The sequence below is a fragment of the Dendrobates tinctorius genome, unplaced genomic scaffold, assembly GCF_039654945.1.
Source record: "Dendrobates tinctorius isolate UK_male_01 unplaced genomic scaffold, ASM3965494v1 ptg000007l, whole genome shotgun sequence".
NCBI classification, from domain to species: Eukaryota; Metazoa; Chordata; class Amphibia; order Anura; family Dendrobatidae; genus Dendrobates; species Dendrobates tinctorius.
Window position 1 is genome coordinate 30268290 of NW_027361675.1, and position 22630 is coordinate 30290919.

At 46.3% G+C, this 22630-nt stretch overlaps 2 protein-coding genes across 5 annotated transcripts in view; one reads left to right on the forward strand and one right to left on the reverse strand.

Annotated features, from left to right (window-relative positions):
• RNFT1 (ring finger protein, transmembrane 1) overlaps positions 1–8702 on the reverse strand; it is a 53894-nt gene extending 45192 nt beyond the window's left edge. Inside the window, exon 1 of one of the 4 annotated variants that reach the window (XM_073573146.1) lies at positions 8500–8702. Coding sequence is in view for 2 of the 4 variants with exons in the window: in XM_073573125.1 (XP_073429226.1) it covers positions 8513–8538 (26 nt within the window). In the remaining 2 variants the exon portion in view is untranslated. Of the gene's footprint in view, positions 1–8453 lie in introns of all 4 variants that reach the window. The other 3 variants (XM_073573139.1, XM_073573125.1, XM_073573133.1) reach the window with 3 other exon arrangements.
• Positions 8703–8738: 36 nt separating this feature from the next.
• Positions 8739–22630, forward strand: part of LOC141085972 (uncharacterized) — a 104155-nt gene continuing 90263 nt past the window's right edge. Inside the window, exon 1 of the mRNA XM_073571662.1 lies at positions 8739–8828. The gene's annotated coding sequence lies outside the window, so the exon portion shown is untranslated. The remainder of the gene's footprint in view (positions 8829–22630) is intronic.

Here is a 22630-nt window from a genome sequence, read left to right on the forward strand (position 1 = left end):
TTCATTGGCTGTAAGCCATAATCATCAACATTAACAGAAATAAACACTTGAAATAGATCACTGATTGTAATGACTATATAAAATACAAGTTTCACTTTTTGAATTGAAGAACTGAAATAAATTAATTTTTTGATGATATTCTAATTTTGTGAGATGCACCTGTACATATGGGGCTGACCTGACACTACAATTGATCGCTGTACTAAGCTTGGTGCTGTATACATGTACAGACGGTGGCTCTGATGACCCCATACGTGCACCAACTGTGGCAGCCCATTTGTGCATTGACAATGGTTCAGATCTTGCACAATGTAGCAATCCATAACGTGCTACACGGCTATGTTAAAAATTAAAAATCCTGAAAACTTAGAGATTTGGAGGAGGATCTGGTGAATGTCTGCTGCAAACAAAAAAAAAAAACAATTTCATTTAGGGTGTGTTTAAATTAATTTTGGGGGGAGCAGAAACTCCCCAAGTCCTCAAAACTTGGTTCTGGTGATGTATTAATGTACTGATGGTGGTTCTGGTAATGTATTTATGCAAGTACTCCATGGGATTGGTTAAGTATAGGAATGTGGCCCTTGGCCCAAAAAGTGTTGTGCACCCCTGCTTTAGGCTGGTTTCACATTAGCGGTTTTTGTACAGCGCATCCATGAGTCCCTGTTTAACCCCTTCACCCCCAAGGGTGGTTTGCACGTTCATGACCGGGCCAATTTTTACAATTCTGACCACTGTCCCTTTATGAGGTCATAACTCTGGAACGCTTCCATGGATCCCGGTGATTCTGACAATGTTTTCTCGTGACATATTGTACTTCATGTTAGTGGTAGTGGTTAGTGGTAAAATTTTCATTCAAATAACTTGCGTTTGTGAGAAAAACGGAAATTTGGCGAAAATTTTGCAATTTTCCAACTTTGAATTTTTATGCCCTTAAATCACAGAGATACGGCACACAAAAAACTTGATAACTAACATTTCCCACATGTTTACTTTACATCAGAACAATTTTGGAACCAAAATTTTTTGTTGTTAGGAAGTTATAAGGGTTAAAATTTGACCAGCGATTTCTCATTTTTACAACACCATTTTATTTTTAGGACCACATCACATTTGAAGCCACTTTGAGGGGTCTATATAATAGAAAATACCCAAAAGTGACACCATTCTAAAAACTGCACCCCTTAAGGTGCTCAAAACCACATTCAAGAAGTTTATTAACCCTTTAGGTGCGTCACAGGAATTTTTTTGAATATTTAAAAAAAAAATAAAAATGAACATTAACTTTTTTTCACAAAAAAAATACTTCAGGTTCAATTTTTTTTATTTTACCAAGGGTAACAGGAGAAATTGGACTGCAAAAGTTATTGTGCAATTTGTCCTGAGTACGCTGATACCTGATATGTGGGGGGACGACTGTTTTGGCGCATGGCAGAGCTCAGAATGGAAGGAGCGCCGTTTGACTTTTTCAATGCAAAATTGGCTGGAATTCAGATCGGACGCCATGTCACGTTTGGAGAGTCCCTGATGAACCTAAACAGTGGAAACCCCCTACAAGTGACCCCATTTTGGAAACTAGACCCCCCAAGGAACTTATCTAGATATGTGAGAACTTTGAACCCACAAGGGCTTTACAGAAATTTATAACGTACAGCGGTACAATTAAAAAAAATCATATTTTTTCCACAAAAATTATCTTTTCACCCTCAATTCTTATTTTTCCAAGGGTAACAGGACCCTAAAAGTTATTGTGCAATTTGTCCTGAGTACGCTGATACCCCACATGTGGGGGTAAACCACTATTTGGGCGCATGGCAGAGCTCGGAAGGGAAGCAGCGCCATTTGACGTTTTTGGCTGGAATTGAGATCGGACACCATGTCGCGATTTGAAAACCCCTGATGTACCAAAACAGTGGAAACCCCCCCCCCCCACAAATGACACCATTTTGGAAACTAGACCCCCTAAGGAACTTATCTAGATGTGTGGTGAGCACTTTGAACCCCCCAGTGCTTCACAGAAGTTTATAACGCCCGGGCGTGAAAATAAAAAATTCATATTTTTTCCACAAACATGATCAATTAGTCCCCAATTGTTTTATTTTCCCAAGGGTAACAGGAGAAATTGAACCCCAAAAGTTGTTGTCCAATTTGTCCTGAGTACGCTGACGCCCCACATGTGGGAGAAAACTACTGTATGGACACACGTCGGGGCTCGGAAGGGAAGTAGTGACGTTTTGGAATGCAGACTTTGAGGGAATGTTCTGCGGGTGTCATGTTGCCTTTGGAGAGCCCCTGATGTACCTAAACTATTGAAACTCCCCACAAGTGACCCCATTTTGGACACTAGACCCCCCACGGAACTTATCTAGATATGTGGTGAGCACTTTGAACCCCCAAGTGCTTCACAGAAGTTTATAACGCTCAGACGTGAAAATAAAAAAAACATTTTTTTTCCACAAAAATGATATTTTTGCCCCCAATTTTTTATTTTCCTAAGGGTAACAGGAGAAATTGGACCCCAAAAATTGTTTTGCAATTTGACCTGAGTAGGCTGACACCCTATATGTGGGGGTAAAACACTGTTTGGGCGCATGGCTGAGCTTGGAAGGGAAGGAGCACCATTTGACTTTTTCAACTCAGAATTGGCTGGAATTGAGATCAGACGCCATGTTGCATTTGGAGATCCCCTGATGTGCCCAAACAGTGGAAACCCCCAATTCTAACTCCAACCCGAACCCCAACACACCCCTAACCCTAATCTCAGCCCTAACCCTACCCCTAATGGAAAAATGGAAATAAATATACTTTTTTTATTTTATTATTTTTCCCTAACTAAGGGGGTGATAACGGGGGGTTTGATTTACTATTTATGGCGGTTTTTATGTTTGGCAGCTGTCGCACGCTAAAAGACGCTTTTTATTGTAAAAATAGTTTTTGCATCACCACATATTGAGCTATAGTTTTTCCGTATTTTGACCCACCAAGTCATGTGAGGTCTTATTTTTTGTGGGACGAGTTGACGTTTTTATTGGTATCATTTTCGGGCACGTGACATTTTTTGATCGCTTTTTATTCCAATTTTTGGGACGCAGAATGAACAAAAACCAGCGTTTCATGAATTTCTTTTGGGGGGGGGTGCGTTTACACCGTTCCGTGTGCGATAAAATTGATAAAGCGGTTTTATTCTTTGGGTCAGTACGGTTACAGCGATACCTCATTTAGGTCTTTTTTTATGTTTTGTCGGTTTTATGCAATGAAAACTATTTTATATAAAAAATAATTATTTTTGCATCGCTTTATTCTGCGAGCTATAACTTTTTTATTTTTTCTCTGATGATGCTGTGTGGTGGCTCGTTTTTTGCGGGACAAGATGACGTTTTCAGCGGTACCATGGATATTTATATGCGTCTTTTTGATCGCGCGTTATTACACTTTGTTTGGCGGTATGATAATAAATCATTATTTTTTGCTTCGTTTTTAATTTTTTAAGGGGTTCGCTAAAGGGGTTAACTAATGGGACAGTTTTATAGGGCGGGTCGTTACGGACGCGGCGATACCTAATATGTGTACTTTTATTGGTTTTTTTTATTTCCAAAAAATGGATTTATTTGGGGGAATATATATTTTTTTTTTTCTAATTTGGCGATTTTTTTAATTTAATTTTAACACTTTTTTTATTATTTTTTTTTTTTAACTTTATTAAATAGTCCCAGGTGGGACATCACTGTCCTGTGACAGATCGCTGATCTGTCACATCACAGCGATCATCAGCGATCTGTCACAGGCAGTGCAGAAGGCTTCCTCATGCCTGCGCTTTGCAGGCACTGAGGAAGCCAGCTTCCTGCATGCCCCCGAAGGCCCCCGTTGCCATCTTGGATTCGGGGGCCTGCAGGAAAGGAGCACCCCGCAGCAGCGCTGCACATTGCGCTGCCGTGGGGGGCTCAGGGAAGCACGGAGGGAGCCCCCTCCCTGCCGATGCTTCCCTTTAACCCCCCGGTACACCGCGATCATGTTTGATCGCGGTGTGCAAGAGGTTAACGTGTCACATTGTGCCGGGTGTCAGCTGTGATAATCAGCTGACACCCGGCCGCAATCAGCGGCGCTCACCACGTGGGCGCCGCTGATCGCGGTAGACGTACTATCCTATCCATGGGCATAGGGGCCCGGGTCCCATGCACAGGATAGTATGTCGGATGTCAGGAAGGGGTTAACATGACGGGCGCATGGTCTTGTGTTTGCACGCGTTCGTACGCGTTTTCTTGCGCATGCGTTTTTTTAAGGTGTGCGCCTAGGCGCACTAGACGCAACCCGTTGCATTTATGGGTCCGCTGAAAGGCATAAAAAAATGCATGCGCATGGAATGCGACAAAATAATGCATTACAGTCTATGTAAACGCAGGCGTGCGCATGGACATGCGTTCGTCTGCGTTTTCGGTGTAAAAATGTGTAGTCACTGGTTTTAACCCCTAGAGAACGAATGCGCATAAAAAACGCAAACGCATGCAAAAACGCATGATGCGCTTTTTGCATGCATTTCTATTGCTAACGATGTGCTGCGCAAAAAAACGCTGATGTGAAAGTAGCCTTAGACCCAGCTCTCCTGCCAACTGGACTGCAAGCTCTGACCAGCTTCAGTCTCCCTGCACTTATCCCATACTGCAGAGGCAGACTACCTCTGCTAGCAGAATTCCAGATCGAACAATTCGAGTCAATCTTTAGGAACACACAACCCCGGATCAGAACTAGCTGCGGTTTAACCACTTAAATAGCATTATTAATTGAGGACAGTGACCTAGGGCATCCATTGGAATGCCCACTGCGCGCCCCTCTTCTCACTGAGGCGTAATGGTGGGGTACCAATGGGTTTCCAAAGTTACCACAGTCCTGCTGAAGGCCCCACTGCCATCATCTTTTTATATCCTGGGAGTAAACTATTGCAGTATATACTAGAAGTACAATATATAGCACAAGTGATTGCAGCAGGTTCCAAAATTGTACGACAAAAAAAGCAAACAAACAACATCAATAAATGAATGCAGAAGATTCCAATATATAAGGGTTTAACTCAAAAGTTAAACACTATAAAAAAAAAAAAAAAAAAAAAAATCAAATAACAACTGTTGTGTGCACCCCAAAATGGTACCAATAATAATAATAAATTTTATTTCTATAGCGCCGACATATTCCGCAGCACTTTACATTTCAGAGGGGATTTGTACAGACAATAGACATTACAGCATAACAATAATCACATAGATCATAACAGATACCAAGAGGAATGAGGGCCCTGCTCGCAAGCTTACAGTCTATGAGGAAAGAGGTAGACACGAAAGGTGGGTGGTAACAGTTGCCCTGATTGTATGGACCAGCCATAATGTTAAGTGTGTAACAGTACAGACACAGAGGGCTAATGGATGCATAAAGCATGTGGGAACATGATGCGGGAAATCTGGTTATGGTAAAACTTTTGGCTGTGCCACACAGGGATAGATTAGGATAATGTGTTGAGGCAATAGGCCAGTCTGAATAAATGTGTTTTCAGGGCACGCTTAAAATTGTGGGGATTGGGGACTAATCGTATTGACCTGGGAAGTGCATTCCAAAGAATTGGCGCGGCACGTGTAAAGTCTTGGAGACGGGAGTGGGAGGTTCTGACTATTGAGGATACCAACCTCAGGTCATCAGCAGAACGGAGGGCGCGGGTAGGGTGGTATACTGAAACAAGGGAGGAGATGTAGGGTGGTGCTGAGCCATGGAGGGCTTTGTGGGTGAGGGTAATAAGTTTATACTGAATTCTGGAGTGGATGGGTAGCCAGTGTAACGACTGGCACAAGGTAGAGGCATCGGTGTAACGATTGGTGAGGAATATGATCCTGGCTGCAGCATTCAAGACAGATTGGAGAGGGGAGAGTTTGGTAAGAGGGAGACCGATTAGAAGAGAGTTACAATAGTCGAGACGAGAATGAATAAGAGAAACAGTAAGAGTTTTTGCAGAGTCAAAGGTAAGAAAAGGTCGAATTCTAGAAATGTTTTTGAGGTGCAGATGACAAGAGCGAGCCAGTGATCAAATGTGGGGGGCAAAGGAAAGCTCGGAATCAAGTATGACCCCAAGACAGCGGGCCTGTTGCTGGGGAGTAATAGTGGAGCCACCCACAGAAATAGCAATGTCGGGTATAGGTACATTAGTAGAGGGAGGAAACACAAGGAGTTCAGTCTTTGACAGGTTCAGTTTCAGATATAGTGAGGACATGATATTAGACACAGTGTTTAGACAATCGCCGGTGTTTTCTAGAAAGGCTGGCGTGATGTCAGGAGAAGAAGCGTATAATTGGGTGTCATCAGCATAGAGATGGTACTGGAACCCAAATCTACTGATTGTTTGACCAATAGGGGCAGTGTACAAGGAGAAGAGGAGGGGGCCTAAAACCGATCCTTGGGGGACCCCAACAGTAAGGGGAAGGTGAGAGGAGGAGGAACCGGCAAAAGATACAGTAAAGGAGCGGTCAGAGAGATAGGAGGAGAACCAGGAGAGAACGGTGTCCTTGAGGCCAATGGAACGGAGCATAGTGTGGAGGAGCTGATGATCAACAGTGTTGAATGGTGCAGAGAGATCCAAGAGAATTAGCATGGAGTAATGACCATTTGATTTAGCTGTTAGTAGATCATTAGAGACTTTAGTGAGGGCAGTTTCAGTGGAGTGTAAAGAGCGGAAACCGGATTGGAGAGGGTCGAGAACAGAGTTTTCTGAGAGATAGCGGACAAGACGGGAGTGGACCAGGCGTTCCAGGAGTTTAGAGATGAAGGGAAGATTAGAGACAGGTCTATAGTTAGCGGCACAGTTTTGGTCGAGGGATGGTTTTTTAAGTAGTGGATGTATGATGGCATGCTTAAATGAGGAGGGAAAAATACCAGAAGAGAGAGAGAGGTTAAATATTTTAGTTAGGTGAGGGGTGACAGCAGGGGAAAGGGACTGGAGGAGATGTGACGGAAATGGGTCACTGGTGCAAGTAGTTGGGCGAGAAGATGCAAGGAGCCTGCTTACTTCTTCTTCTGTGACTGGTTCAAAATCAGAGAGTGAGCTAGATGCAGTGGGGGAGGGAGGACAGTGCATGGTATGAGGTGATTGGGAGATAATTTCCTGTCGAATCTGGTCAATTTTTTCTTTGAAGTAATTGGCCAGATTGTCAGCTCTGAGCTCTGTGGTTGGGTCCTGTACTCTTGGATTGAGTAGAGAATGAAAAGTGTCAAAGAGACGTTTCGGGTTATTTGACAGTGAGGTGATGAGGGTGTTGAAATAGGTTTGTTTGGAGAGGTGAAGGGCAGTGTTGTATGTTCTAAGCATAAACTTAAATTACCAATAAAAAAAAAACAGCTTGGAATGCAGAAAAAATAAAACATTTCCTTACACAATTGAAAAAAAAAACACTTGGAAATTTGTAACAAACTACAGTTTTGATTTACGGGTATGTGCACACGTAGTTTTCTTGGTGTGCGGATTTTGTAGAGAAAATCGCAGGTAAATCTGCGGTTTTACACCTCATAATGGATGAGGTGTAAGGCTAAGTGCACACGTTGCAGAAAATTTCTGCACAAAAACCTGAATCCCTTCCCAGAAACCGCACCTATTTTTCCGCTGTGTTTTCCGCGCGGTTTTGATGCGTTTTTTACCGCAGCGGTTTCTAAAAGCATGGGAGAAGCCTAAACCGCGGAAAAAAACGCAAAATTAATGTGCATGCTGTTTTTTACCGCGATGCGGTTTTTTCGCGGTAAAAAACGCATCAATGTGCACAAAAAGTGAAAAATGCATAGAAATGACTGTGCAGCTTATTTTTAGCGTTTTTATAGTGAAAAACGCTAAAAAAACGCTGTGTGTGAACACAGCCTGAAACTGCAGCGTTTCTGAACCAAACAATTGACATGCTGCGGTTTGAAAACCGCAACAAAACTGCGCGGAAAAAAACGCAGCATGTGCACAGTGGTTTTGAAACTCCATAGGGTTTCATTGTACTGTACTTGGTCAGCGGAACTGCTGCGTTTCCGCAGGGGAAAAACCGCTGCAGAAACGCAGCAGAATCCGCACCGTGTGCACACAGCCTAAGCCACTAGATTAATATCAGAAGCCCTCAAGCCTGGCGGTATGTACAAACAATGGGGGAGCTGGGGGGGGGTGTCTCACCATCCCGCCATATTTGGAAACATTTACCAAATTTTCCTGTGAGGTAAATGGAGTCTCAGAACTGCAACAAATGGTGCCAACAAATAAGGGAAGAAGAAACAGCACACTGACAACTGATCGCGACCTTAACGGGGCTGTCCGGGGAAACCCGTTATATCTTATACACAGGGCAGGGGACAGGGACTGCGCATTGGGGTCGGCACTGTTATCACCTGTACTACCCCTTTAAGAGGGTATTCCGGGCGCAGAGCACAGTATCTCTGCCCTGCGCCCCCTGTACCTCGCCAGTGGCAGCAGATGACGTCACGGATCACGCTGCTACGTACACCACGTCCTCACCGCTCAGAACTTGCTCGTAGCTTCATGCTGCTCCCGAGAGCCGAGACCGTCCGTGCCCATCTCTGTCAGAGGCGACACTCTAGGAACAGGTGCTGGCGCGGCGGCAGGGCACAGGTAAGCCGCTCTTTCCGGGACTCACAGGTTCCGGCTGCTACCGGTGTGACGCCATGTGGAAGGCGGAGCTATTGCTAACACTCCGGCTCCTGAGCTCTCACCCACGTCACGCGGGGAAGGGGATAGACGCTTACGTCGTTGCCAAGGACAAGGTGGCTGGCGTCTATCGGCCTTAGCAACGGGACTCTGGCGTCAGAATCAGGTGGATATGATCTGTCTTTATCGTGTGGATGTATGTGGGACACGATCGCCAGTGGTTTGTTAGTGGGGTAATGTGCAGTTAGCGTACACAGTCTGTACTGTCTTCAGAGCAGAGGTCTGCACCTCCAGTAGAGTAAGGGGTAAGTTAGTCCCCGGTCTGTGGGGCCCACATGGCGGCTCCTGCTATGTAGTGTCAGGGATCGGGATTGCAGCACTGGTGACTGTCAGTCCCGCCAGGTGTTTCTCATATCCCCATCTCACTCCCACCAGGGGGCGAATTAGAGGGGGTTTCTATACCTATAAGATTAATGGTTACTTTATCCATTCATCAGTGGAGGTCTGTGGTGGTCCAGCTTTCAGGACCCCAACAATCAGATGGTTCCAGTGATTGCTGCAGCGTCTTCATGGCGGCCAGCGCTCTGTACACAAGAGCGTAGCAGCAGCATGGTCGCCTGGGATGGTGACTTTGTCTCATTCCTATGTGGGTGGTATTAGGAGTGGTTTGGGGTCCATGATGGGGGCTTATAGAGGAACCCATATATCAGCCATGATGCGTCTGGTCTGTTTGCATTTCTCTCTGTACTCTTCATGGTGTAAGGCTACGGCCACATGTCCAGTAATCATCCGTTAGAACAGACCCAGGAACAAGCCGTTGACAAGTTGCGCAGACATTACTTTTTTGTCCAACTAAAAAAACTAATTTCAACTGGATCCGTTTTTTTAACATTGAAATCTATGGAAAACAGATCCATTCTATAACCATCAGTCTTCTTCCATATGAAACTGATCTGGTCAGCAAAAAACGGATCCTTTTCAAATGGGAGAAAAACGGGTGGCTGATTACCTGATCCATTCTCCATAGACTTCAATGTTTATAAAACAGATCCAGTCGAAATTAGTTTTTTATAGCCGGACAAAAAAGTTGTGAACATAGCCTAATGCAGTGGTTATTCTGATAGAAGATGTTAGCCCAAGATGTTAGGCCATGTGCACACGGTCAGTTTTTGGTCAGTATTTTACCTCAGTATTTGGTGAGTTTTTTACATCAGTATCTGTAAGCCAAAACCAGGAGAGGAACAATCAGAGGAAAAGTATAATAGAAACCCGTCACCACTTCTGTATTTATCACCCACTCCTGGTTTTGGCTTTCAGATACTGAGGTAAAATACTGACCAAATACTGAGGTAAAATACTGACCAAATACTGAGGTAAAAAACTCAACAAATATTGAATGTGTGAACGTGACCTTAAGAGGGTTAATCTGTAACCTGTGGTCTTTGTTGTTTATGCTTTTCACCCCTCTACATTTAGTATTTGGTCAGTATTTTACCTCAGTATTTATAAGCTAAAACCAGGAGTGGGACAATCAGAGGAAAAGTATAATAGAAACACGTCACCACGTCTGTATTTATCACCCACTCCTGTATTTGACTTTCAGATACTGAGGTAAAATACTAACCAAATACCAAGGTAAAATACTGACCAAATACTGAGGTAAAAAACTCAACAAATATTGAACGTGTGTGCTCTGTCCCCACATGAGGCGAATGGAGGTGTAGTTGAGTGGGGCTGGGAGAGAATCCTACCTTCCGTTTCCTCGATGCAGAGCAGACAGGACCATTGTTGCTGTTTTGCTGTTCATGCGTCCGGAGAGATGATACACACCAGATATTGTGAAGTCCAGACTTGTTTATTGGAAATCTGGACATACAGCGTATGATTGATAATGCAGTACTTCTCCAGAAATGCAGATGTAACAACCAGGTGGTACAGCAAGATGCAGCAAGGTGAGCAACGGATTTGTAAGTGGTCAAAAAACTGATGCCTTCCACAGCCTGGTAAGCGTATCTCTCCCTGGTGAAGATGAAACTAGTAATGGCCACCGGCAGGAAGAGAAGGAGTCATCTGACCTGGAAGTGGGAGGCATGTACTAAAATTACTTAGCTGCAGTCTGCTATACAGAAAAAGGACAGCAGGTGGCAGCAGACCAAAAGCAAAACTGAACACAAAGAAAGGTAACATAACACAACTATATAAGCATAGAATCATAACTTTAGATGGGACAGCACACTCCCCGTCTGAAATTCCATAAGGAATTTCACTATATAGTTTTTTTTGTTTTTCTTTAAAGTTCAATAACCTAGAAAAGAAACATGAATATGCATGCAATAATAACAACTTCAAAACGAGGTAGATGACAGTCAGTTCCTGAGACAATCCAATGGTACCCATCTTCGGATCGGAGAAGCCGTACTAGGCCAAACTGTCTCCGACCCAAACAGTAATCCAATGGACGAAATAGTAGGGCAGTGTTCTGTTCGTGGTTCATCCTACCGGAACGTAGTTGATAGAGAGTGGTTTGTGGCAGACGTGCCAGCCGTGACAGTCTTTGTCTCCACGTGAGCTGAGATAATATCTCGCAGTGTGGACTAACCTTGCGATAGTCTTAAGAAGTTTCCTCCCATTGGAGAAGTATTTGAAGCGCTGGCAACCGAGGCTGGAGGTTGGTTTAGTGTTCGTCGCCAAAGCACTGACCTCGGAGCGGACTTCTGGATCGCCATCCAGATCCTGGATGCTGAAGACTTCCTGGACACGTTCACTTCCCTTCTGTTCCAGCAGAAACTTAGGACCTGACAGCCAAGAAGAGTTAGCAAAGGACCTTATAGACATAGGTCTAGTGGCATGGTCAGCTGGATTAAGTTCAGATGGGATATAGTGCCATTGTTCAGGCTTGGAAGACCTCCTTATTCTCTCGATGCGGTTACTGACGTACACGTAGAAATGCCTTGTTTGGTTGTAGATGTAACCTAAGACAACCTTACTGTCACTGTAGTATTGCACGTCATCTATGTTGGTATCTAGCTCGTGCTGTATAAAGTCTGCGAGTTCCACTGCAAGCACGGTCGCACAGAGTTCAAGCCTGGGAATAGTGTGGTCAGGCTTGGGAGCCAACTTAGCCTTGCCGAAGACGAATCCAACATGATCTTGATTGTCGGGTCCCATCACCTTCAGGTAGGCAACTGCTGCAATGGCCTCCATGGATGCATCCGAGAACACATGGAGTTCCTTCCTAGTGCTAGCAGCAAGTGAGGTTCTGGCGTAGCATCTCGGTATGTGGATCTCATTCAAGGCACACAAAGACTGCTTCCAGGTTTCCCATTTGGTTCCTTCTCAGGAGGGAGTGGGGCATCCCAGTCCTTGACGGTTTCGGAAAGCTGTCTCAGAAGGGATTTACCTTGTATGGTAACTGATGCTACGAACCCCAGCGGGTCGTATAAGCTATTCACCACTGACAGGACACCACGTTTAGCGAATGGTTTGTCTGCACAGTTTATTTGGAAACTGAAGGTGTCGACTGACAGGTTCCACCTCAAGCCTAAGCTTCTCTGCACAGGCGGACAGTCTGGTCCCAGGTCTATGTCCTTGAATCCTGGTGCGTGGTCACTTGAATCAAAGGCTCTCATGACAGCCGCACTGCTTGAAGCAATTTTGTGCAATCTAAGCTTAGCTTGGTACAGCATACCTTGGGACCTCTTGAGTAGATCGATAGCCGCTTCTTCTGTGGGTAGAGATTTTAGTCCATCATCTACATAGACGTCTTTCTCTACAAAGTCTCTGGCGTGTGTTCCATATTCGGTCTCTCCTTCTTGAGCGGTTCTCCGCAGGCCATAGGTTGCCACTGCTGGGGAAGGGCTGTTCCTGAATACGTGCACCCTCATGCGATACTCCACCATCCCTTTGCTGGGGTCATTGTCCTTGAACCTGAGGAAATTCCTATGGTCCTCTCTGACTATGAAACAGTGGAACATCTGTTCAATGTCAGCGGTGATGGCAATGGGCCCTTTCCTGAACCTCATCAACACTCCTACTAGGTTGTTTGTAAGATTAGGACCCGTGAGGAGGACATCGTTGAGAGATACACCTTGATGTTTGGCGCTTGAATCAAAGACAACTCTAATTTGCTTAGGTTTCCGTGGGTGATATACTCCGAATGAGGGTAGGTACCAGCACTCCTCATTTTCCTTTAAGGGAGGCGCTGTCTCAGCATGGTTATTCTGGAATATCTTGCTCATAAAGGTGACAATGTGTTCTTTCATCTCCGGTTTGTTGCTAAGTGTGCGCTGGAGAGAGTTGAATCTGGACAAGGCTTGTTCACGATTGTTCGGGAGTCTTACCCTGGTAGCTCGGAAGGGTAGGGGAAAAACTCAGTGATTTGTCTCGTCCTTAAGGGACTCATTGTCCATTATCCTGACAAATTCCTTGTCTTCCATTGACGGGGCTACTTTGTTGTCATCCTTAGTTGTATGAAACACCGATCTTCCCAAGTCGTCTGCATAGGGAGAAGGAATGACATCAGGCAGCTGTACTGGATCTGGAGGCTTCTCTTTCACCTTAAGGGACTCATTGTCCATTATCCTGACAAATTCCTTGTCTTCCATTGACGGGGCTACTTTGTTGTCATCCTTAGTTGTATGAAACACCGATCTTCCCAAGTCGTCTGCATAGGGAGAAGGAATGACATCAGGCAGCTGTACTGGATCTGGAGGCTTCTCTTTCACCTTGTGGTGATGAGGGCATGGTTTGCAGAGAGTAGCTCGTCCGTCTCTGAGTACATAAGTCTTAAAGGAATCGACTCTTGTTCGGTCCAAGCACACATTTCCTATGATTACCCACCCCAAGTCGAGTCTCTGTGCGTAGGGGGCATAGTCAGGACCATTGCACTGTTGGCGGACCTTATGTATCCTTAAATTGTCTCTGCCGAGCAGAAGTAGGATTCCAGCATCTGAGTCCATAGGTGGGATAACGCTGACTAGGTGCCTTAGGTGTGGTTGGTGGAACGCAGCTTCTGGGGTAGGAATCTCATTCCTTTGGCTGGGTATTTGATCGCATTCGATTAGCGTAGGTAAGGGTATTTCTACGCCTCCGTTGACAGGAGAAGCAATGAAACCTTGTGCCCTCCTGCCGCTAGTCTCTATGCTGCCAGAGCAAGTGTTCAGAGTATAGGGCGTTGCTGGTCCCTTGATTCCAAAGGCTTCAAAGAACTTAGGTCCAGCCAGGGATCGATTGCTCTGATCGTCAATGATGGCATACATTTTTACTGCCTTCTCTGGTTGCCCTTCTGGATAAACTTTGATTAGGCATATCCTGACACAGCATTTGTCACTTTGGCTCTTCCCACATACCTTTGAGCGTGAGCAGGAGACAGCCGTGGTAGACTTGGCGTTATTCTGTGGCTCCCAGCCATGGCTTGTAGCCGGACTAGAGGTAACTGCGACTGCTGAATCGCTGGTGGCTGAGGTTGGATGCAAAGCTGATTGGTGTGTGACGAACGTCAGCTTACGCTGAGTCGTTTTCCTTTTTCGAGTGGACCCTCTGGACCGTGGCGCCCACCCACCTAGGGCGAGCTGACCTAGTGAGAACCCACCCCCTGTACAGGGAGTGTCAGGGGCAAGACCAAGGGGGTGAGCCACCACGGCAGCTGGACCAGACGGCCGGCTCAGAGAGACACTATTGAGTGTCTGGCAACAGGACGGACAGGATACCAAACATAAAACAAAGTCACAGGGTTTCTTCAGCAAAACGTGGTTTTACACTTTATTCAGGTGCAAGGCATAAACAGGGAATCAGGTGCAGGGCACAAACGGTGAAACACGGCAAGGTACGTGCAAGGGCACGCCAAATGTTCCAGACATAACACGTGCACGAAAACATACCAGAGTCCAGGGCAGGGTACGTGTTAGGGATCACACCAGAGTTCCTAGAGGGGATGCGTGCTAGGGCACGCCAGAGTCCAAGACAAGGTGCGCGCCGAGAGACACGCCAGAGTCCAAGGCAGGGTGCATGCAAGGACACGCCAGGATCCAAGACGGGGTGCGATGGCATCGGACTCCGGACTACTGGCAACGACCGACAGGGTCCAGGCATCAGGCTGCGGACATCAGCTCCGGACATCAGGCCGCAGTCATCTGGTTCCGGACCTCTGGCAGCAGTCGGCAGGTTTCAGGAATCCGGCAGGCAAGCCAGGGTTCACGGCAGGGTGCGTGCTTGGAGCCACGCCAGGGTTCAAGGCAGGGTGCGTTCTTGGAGACACGCCAGGATCAGGTTCACAGGACGGAGGCCTGCGCATGCCGAGGGGCATGCCAGGGACAGGCACAAGGACGGAGGCCTGCGCGTGCAGAGAGGCACGCCAGGGACAGGTACAAGGACGGAGGCCTGCGCGTGCAGAGGGCACGCCAGGGACAGGTACAAGGACGGAGGCCTGCACTGTTATGAATGGGTCACCGAGGAGGAAAAAACCTAAACATGCTAAGCCCAGAAATACCAGAGAGGTTGGTAACTATGCAGATTGCAGATCCCTGATCCCTACCACACAACTAGCAGCAGCCGTGGAGCGTGCCTACGATGAACCTAGACGCCTCGTCACGGCCGGAGGACTAAATAAGCCTAAAGCAAGAAAAGGGAAAACTAACTGCCCCAGAGCAGACCCCAAAGGAAAGACAGCCCCCACACATGTATTGACGGTGAAACAAGATGAAAACACAAACACAGGTAGGAAAATAGGCTGAGCAAATGATGGGGCCCAAACTAACTAGAAAGGAGAGGAAAACAAAGACACTGTCTGCAATCTGCCCAAAACCCTACAAAATAATGTCCAACACTTCTGATAACAAAATTAACCCTGAAGTCACTAGACTTCTTCCACTATATCAGCACTCTGAAATATTCTGAGACAGAGCAAAAAGAGGCCAATCTAATAAGGGACAAAAAGCAAATGGCAAATACAGATAAATAAGAGTGGAAATTCAGCACAGCCCAAGCCGGGGCTGGCTGACCACACGAAAAACTGAACAGAACAACAAAATCAAGTGTGAACATTAGCAGAGAACTTAGCTTGAGCTGACTGGAACAGAGCTGAGAACCAAGACCTGACAAGCTGAAGGAATCACCAGCACCAGAGTAGGGCGTTGGCTGTCTTAAATCCAATCTGAGATTCCTGAGGTCCAATTGTCATCCTCATTATCAGGTGGCAGATCTCTACTGATTAAATCAGCCTCACTACCTCCTGTTACCACCAGAGGGAGCCTGACTGGTAGACCAGAAAATGAACTCACAACAGTACCCCCCCCCTTGAGGAGGGGTCACCGAACCCTCATCCACGCCACCAGGCCGATCAGGATGGGCCCAGTGAAAAGCACGAACCAATCTATTGGCATGAATATCAGAGGCAGAGACCCAAGAATTATCCTCCTGGCCATAACCCTTCCATTTGACCAAATACTGGAGTCTCCGTCTAACCAAGCGAGAATCCAATATTTTCTCTACCTCATATTCCACATTGCCTTCAACCAACACAGGGTCAGGAGGTGCTGCCATAGGAACCACTGGCTCAACAAACCTCTTCAACAGAGATTTGTGAAATACGTTATGGATCTTGAACGTAACTGGAAGAGCCAATCGAAAAGAAACAGGATTAAGAATCTCCAAAATCTTATAAGGTCCAATAAATCTTGGCTTAAATTTTGGAGATGCAACCTTCATAGGAATATTCCTAGACGGCAACCAAACCATATCACTCTAAACCGGGGACCAATGGTCCTATGCCGGTTGGAAAATCGCTGGGCCTTTTCCTGAGAGAGTGACAACTTATCCACCACTTGGTCCCATATCTGCTGCATTCTCTCAACCACAGTGTCCACACCTGGGCAGGACGAAGATTCCACTTGCCCTGAAAAGAATCGAGGATGAAACCCAAAATTACAGAAAAAGGGTGATATCAAAGTGGCAGAACTAGCTCTATTGTTCAGCGCGAATTCGGCCAAGGGCAAAAATGAGACCCAATCATCCTGATCAGCAGATATAAAACATCTTAAATAAGACTCCAAGGTCTGGTTTGTTCTCTCAGTCTGTCCATTGGTCTGGGGATGAAACGCGGAGGAGAAGGATAACTGAATTCCCAGACTGGAACAAAAGGCTTTCCAGAATCTGGAAACAAACTGAACTTCTCTGTCGGACACAATGTTCTCAGGAATCCCATGTAACCGAACCACCTGTTGTAAAAACAAGGGCACCAGCTCAGCGGAAGATGGCAACTTTGGGAGTGGTACAAGATGGACCATCTTCGAAAATCTATCACAAATCACCCAGATAACATTCTCTGAGAGACAGGAAGATCAGAAATAAAATCCATTGAGATATGGGTCCGTGGCCTCTTGGGCACCGGCAGGGGCATCAGCAACCCACTAGAACGAGAACAGGGTTTAGACCGAGAACAAGTCCCACAGGACTGTACAAAATTCCTGACATCACGAGATAAGGCGGGCCACCAAAAGGACCGACTCACCAAATCTCTGGTCCCAAAAATACCTGGATTACCAGCCAATGCGGAGCAATGAATTTCAGACATCACTCTCTTTCTCCACTGGTCAGGAACATACAATTTTCCCATAGGGCAACGCTCAGGATTATCCTCCTGAAATTCATCCAGGTCGCGTCTCAAATCGGGCAAAATGGCAGAAAGAACTACCCCCTCACCTAGGATGGTAGTAGGCTCGGTCACATTAAGAGAATCGGCAAAGAAACTCCTAGAAAGGGCGTCTGCCTTAACATTCTTAGTGCCCGGAAGAAAAGAGACCACAAGATTAAAACGCGTGAAAAACAAGGCCCATCTAGCCTGTCTAGGATTCAAGCGTTTGGCTGACTCCAGATAAATCAAATTCTTGTGATCGGTGAGGACCACAACTTGATGTCTAACTCCCTCTAACCAATGTCTCCACTCCTCAAATTCCCATTTCATGGTCAACAATTCCCGATTCCCCACGTCATAGTTGCGTTCAGATGGGGAGAACTTTCGAGAAAAGAAGGCACAGAGTCTTTTTGGGACAAAACAGCTCCTGCACCAATCTCAGAAGCATCTACCTCCACCTGAAATGGAAGTGAGACATCAGGTTGCCGTAAAACCGGAGCTGAAGTAAATCTCCGCTTAAGCTCCTGAAATGCTGAGACAGCCTCAGGAGACCAATTCAGCCACATCAGCGCCCTTCTTGGTCAGATCAGTCAGTGGTTTGACAATACCAGAAAAATTACCTATAAATTTACGATAGAAATTAGCAAAACCCAAAAACTTCTGGAGGGCCTTCAAAGAAGTAGGCTGAACCCAATCATAAATGGCCTGTACCTTGGCCGGGTCCATTTCAATAGTCGATGGAGACAAGATAAATCCCAAAAATGAAATCCTCTGTACACCAAAGAGGCATTGCGATCCCTTAACAAACAGGGAATTCTCCCTCAAAATATGAAACACAGTCCGGACGTGTTCCACATAAGAATCCCAATCACTAGAAAAGATCAAAATATCATCCAGATAGATGATCAAAAACTTATCCACAAAGTCACAGAAAATATCATTCACAAAAGACTGGAAGACAGAAGGGGCATTAGTGAGCACAAAAGGCATCACCAGGTACTCAAAATGTCCCTCCGGAGTATTAGACGCCGTCTTCCATTCATCCCCGTGCTTGATGCGAATAAGATTATACGCCCCCCTGAGGTCAAGCTTAGTAAACCAGCAAGCACTCTTAACTCTGGAGAATAAATCAGACATCAGAGGTAACGGGTACTGATATTTAACCGTTATCTTGTTAAGGGAACGATAATCAATACATGGTCTTAATGAACCATCTTTCTTGGCCACAAAAAAACAATCAGCACCTAAAGGTAACTACGATGGTCTAATATGACCCTTCTCCAACAACTCCTTAATATAGGATCACATAGCATCATGTTCGGGTACTGATAAGTTGAAAAGCCGACCCTTGGGAAATTTACACCCAGGCATCAACTCAATTGCACAGTCATAACTCCTATGAGGAGGCAAAGATGCAGACTTACTCTCACTAAATACATCAGAAAAATCGGCCAGATAATCAGGAATATCATGAGACTGAGGAGAGGTGGAGAAAACGGGAGCGTCCCTAAGAACACACTGACAACCCCAACTTACCACAGACCCAGATTTCCAATCCAAAACTGGATTATGAGTTTGCAACCAGGGAAAACCCAGAACAATAGTATCATGCAATTTGTGCAGCACCAAAAATTTACAATTTTCTTGGTGGTCTGGGGTAACTCGCATTATCACCTGGGTCCAAAACTGAGGTTTATTCTCCGCCAAAGGAGTAGCATCAATACCCCTCAAAGGATAGGCGTCCGCAGAGGTGTCATGGAAAAACCACAATGTTTAGCAAAGTCCAAATCCATCAGCCTAAAGCAAGAAAAGGGAAAACTAACTGCCCCAGATTAGACCCCAAAGGAAAGACAGCCCCCACACATGTATTGACGGTGAAACAAGATGAAAACACAAACACAGGAAGGAAAATAGGCTGAGCAAACGATGGGGCCCAAACTAACTAGAAAGGAGAGGAAAGCAAAGACACTGTCTGCAATCTGCCCAAAACCCTACAAAATAATGTCCAACACTTCTGATAACAAAATTAACCCTGAAGTCACTAGACTTCTCCCACTATATCAGCACTCTGAAATATTCTGAGACAGAGCAAAAAGAGGCCAATCTAATAAGGGACAAAAAGCAAATTGGCAAATACAGATAAATAAGAGTGGAAATTCAGCACAGCCCAAGCCGGGGCTGGCTGACCACACAAAAAACTGAATAGAACAACAAAATCAAGTGTGAACATTAGCAGAGAACTTAGCTTGAACTGACTGTAACAGAGCTTTGAACCAAGACCTGACAAGCTGAAGGAATCACCCGCACCAGAGTAGGGCGTCGTCTGTCTTAAATCCAAACTGAGATTCCTGAGGTCCAATTGTCATCCTCATTATCAGGTGGCAGATCTCTATTGATTAAATCAGCCTCACTACCTCCTGTTACCACCAGAGGGAGCCTGACTGGTAGACCAGAAAATGAGCTCAAAACACTGCGCGTGCAGTGGGCATGCCAGGGAGAGGCACAAGGACGGTGGCCTGCGCATGCAGAGGGCACGCCAGGGACAGGTACAAGGACGGTGGCCTGCGCGTGCGAGGACATGCCAGGGACAGAGTACGAGAACAGGGTTAGGGCCTATGTGTGCAAGAGGACACGACAGGATACATGGCAAAACCTGCACGTACTTTTATAGAAGCACGGGGAGGTATGCCAAGGGCAGGCGAGGACCTGCGCGTGCTATAGAGAGCACACAGCACAGTGCAGAAACAGCGTGAAGTGCAAGGAAGTACAGAGAGCACGGCTGGGGCACTGGCTAGCTGATCGGGCTGCGGCACTGACAGACGGGCAAAACACCAGTGAACCCGACTGAGGCATGGCAGGCGACACTGCTGTCACTGACCGACGGGCATGGCTGAGGCACAAGCAGGAGGCTAGGAAGGCCAGGCACATGCAAAGGGCACACGAAGCAACAGAGCAAGGCAAGACAAGAAACCAGGCAGAGCATAGGCAGAGTACGGAACCAGGAACGGAAGCATAGGCAGAAACACAGAGTCAGATCAGAGCGAGAACGGAGCTAGCAGCGTAGCTTAGGCCGAAGCCCAGAGCCGGGCCAAGGGAGAGCCTTGGAACTAGCCTAGAAACGTGCAGGAGAGCACAATAGGAAAGAGGAGGAATGGTGCGTGTGCCAGAGGGCACTACAGAGCACCATAGAGAATGAGGCAGAGCAAGCAAAGACTGAGACCATAGGGAGGAACAAGGTAGAGCAAGGCAAGGTATGGAAGAAGGCATAGCGAAAACAGGCAAGGCAGGGAACATAGAAAGTACTACAAGGCAAAGCAAGGCACGGACAAACATGGCACGAAGAACAAACACTATACAAGACAAGAGACGGAGTACGAGCACGGAGCGTGTGCAGAGACGCACGACAGAGCAAAGTGCAAGGGCACAGAATAGAGGGAGCGACCCAGCATACCAAGCAGCCATGCAGGGAAGCAACACAATACTCAGGCCCTGAGCATAGGAAGGGGCGGTCTGATATAGGTCATAGCACCTCCACTTCTGGGTCAGGACCAGGGGAGAACTTCCAGTTCAGATCCTCTAGGATCACAGGGAGCAGTCACATGATTAGGATTACAGACATGCAGGGATGATTGCAGAACCAGTGCTGAAACCTAGGCAGGTCACATGATCAGAATTCCAGACATGCAGAGATGATAGCAGAACCAGTGCTGAAACCTAGGCAGGTCACATGATCAGAGTTCCAGACATGCAGAGATGAATGCAGAACCAGCCTCTGTTGGAACATAGGAAGGACACATGATCAGGGGTTCTAGACATGAAGAGACGATCACAGAAGGCAGAGCAGAAACGCAGGCATCCCGCAGCTCAACAGTCATGAGGTGAGTGTGCACACTGCTCTAGGGCACATGCAGGATAGCAGACATGAGATGCGCGTGCACACCGCTCCAGGGGTCATGAGGCAAAACAGACATGGCGGACATGACAGACATGGCGAGCATGACAGGGTGTTTGTCACTATGACACTCTTCACACTTAATGGCAGATTTACAGTCCTTGGCCATGTGTTCTAATGAGGCGCAGCACTTGAAACATACCCCAAGTTCACTGAGGATTTTCTTGCACTCCTGATTGGTTTTGGACCTGAAGCCTCTACATTTATTCAGTGAGTGCGTTTTTTTGTGAATGGGACACTCACGGATGAAAGACTTATCTCTCGATGGAATAGTGTACTGTTTATCGGCAGTTACTGCGGGTGGTGGCAGGTTAGTCTTTCTGACACTTATACTGCTCCTCAAGTCCTTGCGTCTATGTGAGACGCTTTCATACCTTGATGACGGTATTGCTGGAGCTGTAGTGTTAGACTCCAGGAAGTCTAGGCTAGGGTCGTTCCTCATTTGGGCCTGTTCGTCGACAAACTTGTAGAACTGATCGAACAGAGGAAAGGTGACATCATGTGACCTTTTGTACCTGGAAACGCATACTGCCCACTTCTCTTGCAGACTGTGCGGCAGCATTGAGATGATTGGGTTCACCCCATGGGCAGTGTCCAGGTAGCATAATCCAGACAGACGAGGGTCTCTTTTTTGCAAGTTCCAGCTCCATAAGCAGATCAATTAAGTCCAGAAGCTTGTGGGCTTCCTTAAGGTTGATCCTTGGGACGTTCTGCATTCTCTTGAATAGGGATTTTTCTATGGCTTCAGCGCTGCCATAGGTTCTTTCGAGTCTCAGCAAGGCAGCAGCGAGACCTGCTTCAGCTTGCCCCACATAGACGGTCCAAAGACTCTTGATACGGTTTGTGGAGTCAGGACCCAACCATTTTACCATGAGGTCGAGCTCCCGTTCTGCAGATAGGTTGAGGTCAGCAATGGTAGCATTGAAGGTTGCTTTCCAGGCTCTGTAGTTCTCTGCACAGTCGTCAAACCTTGAGAGGCTGGTGCTGATTAGATCTGTGCTCACCATAAACCTGGCTAACTCGGGCATATCCGATCCTTCACTCCTTGTTACCTTGTGTTGCCTCTCGGGCGTATAAGCTGTGTGGCGTGGAAGGGTGAATTGTTCCCGGGTAGAATGATGTTGCTGCAGGGTTGAGCTGTGACACAGAAACAAAACACAGTATGACAAACGTGCATAAATACTCTGTTGTAAAATATATGTAACAGTAAGCAGCAAGTGCTACTAAAAGAGGTTAACAAAACCAGGGTATTTTGTTGATACGTTTTATTTGCAAAAAAATTACGCTAAGCCACTCCGCCACGTCAAGGCATACCCTTCTCGGAGCAGTCCTATCTAATGTATTTAAAACCTGAACATGTGAATAATACCTTCATGAGCAGGATTCA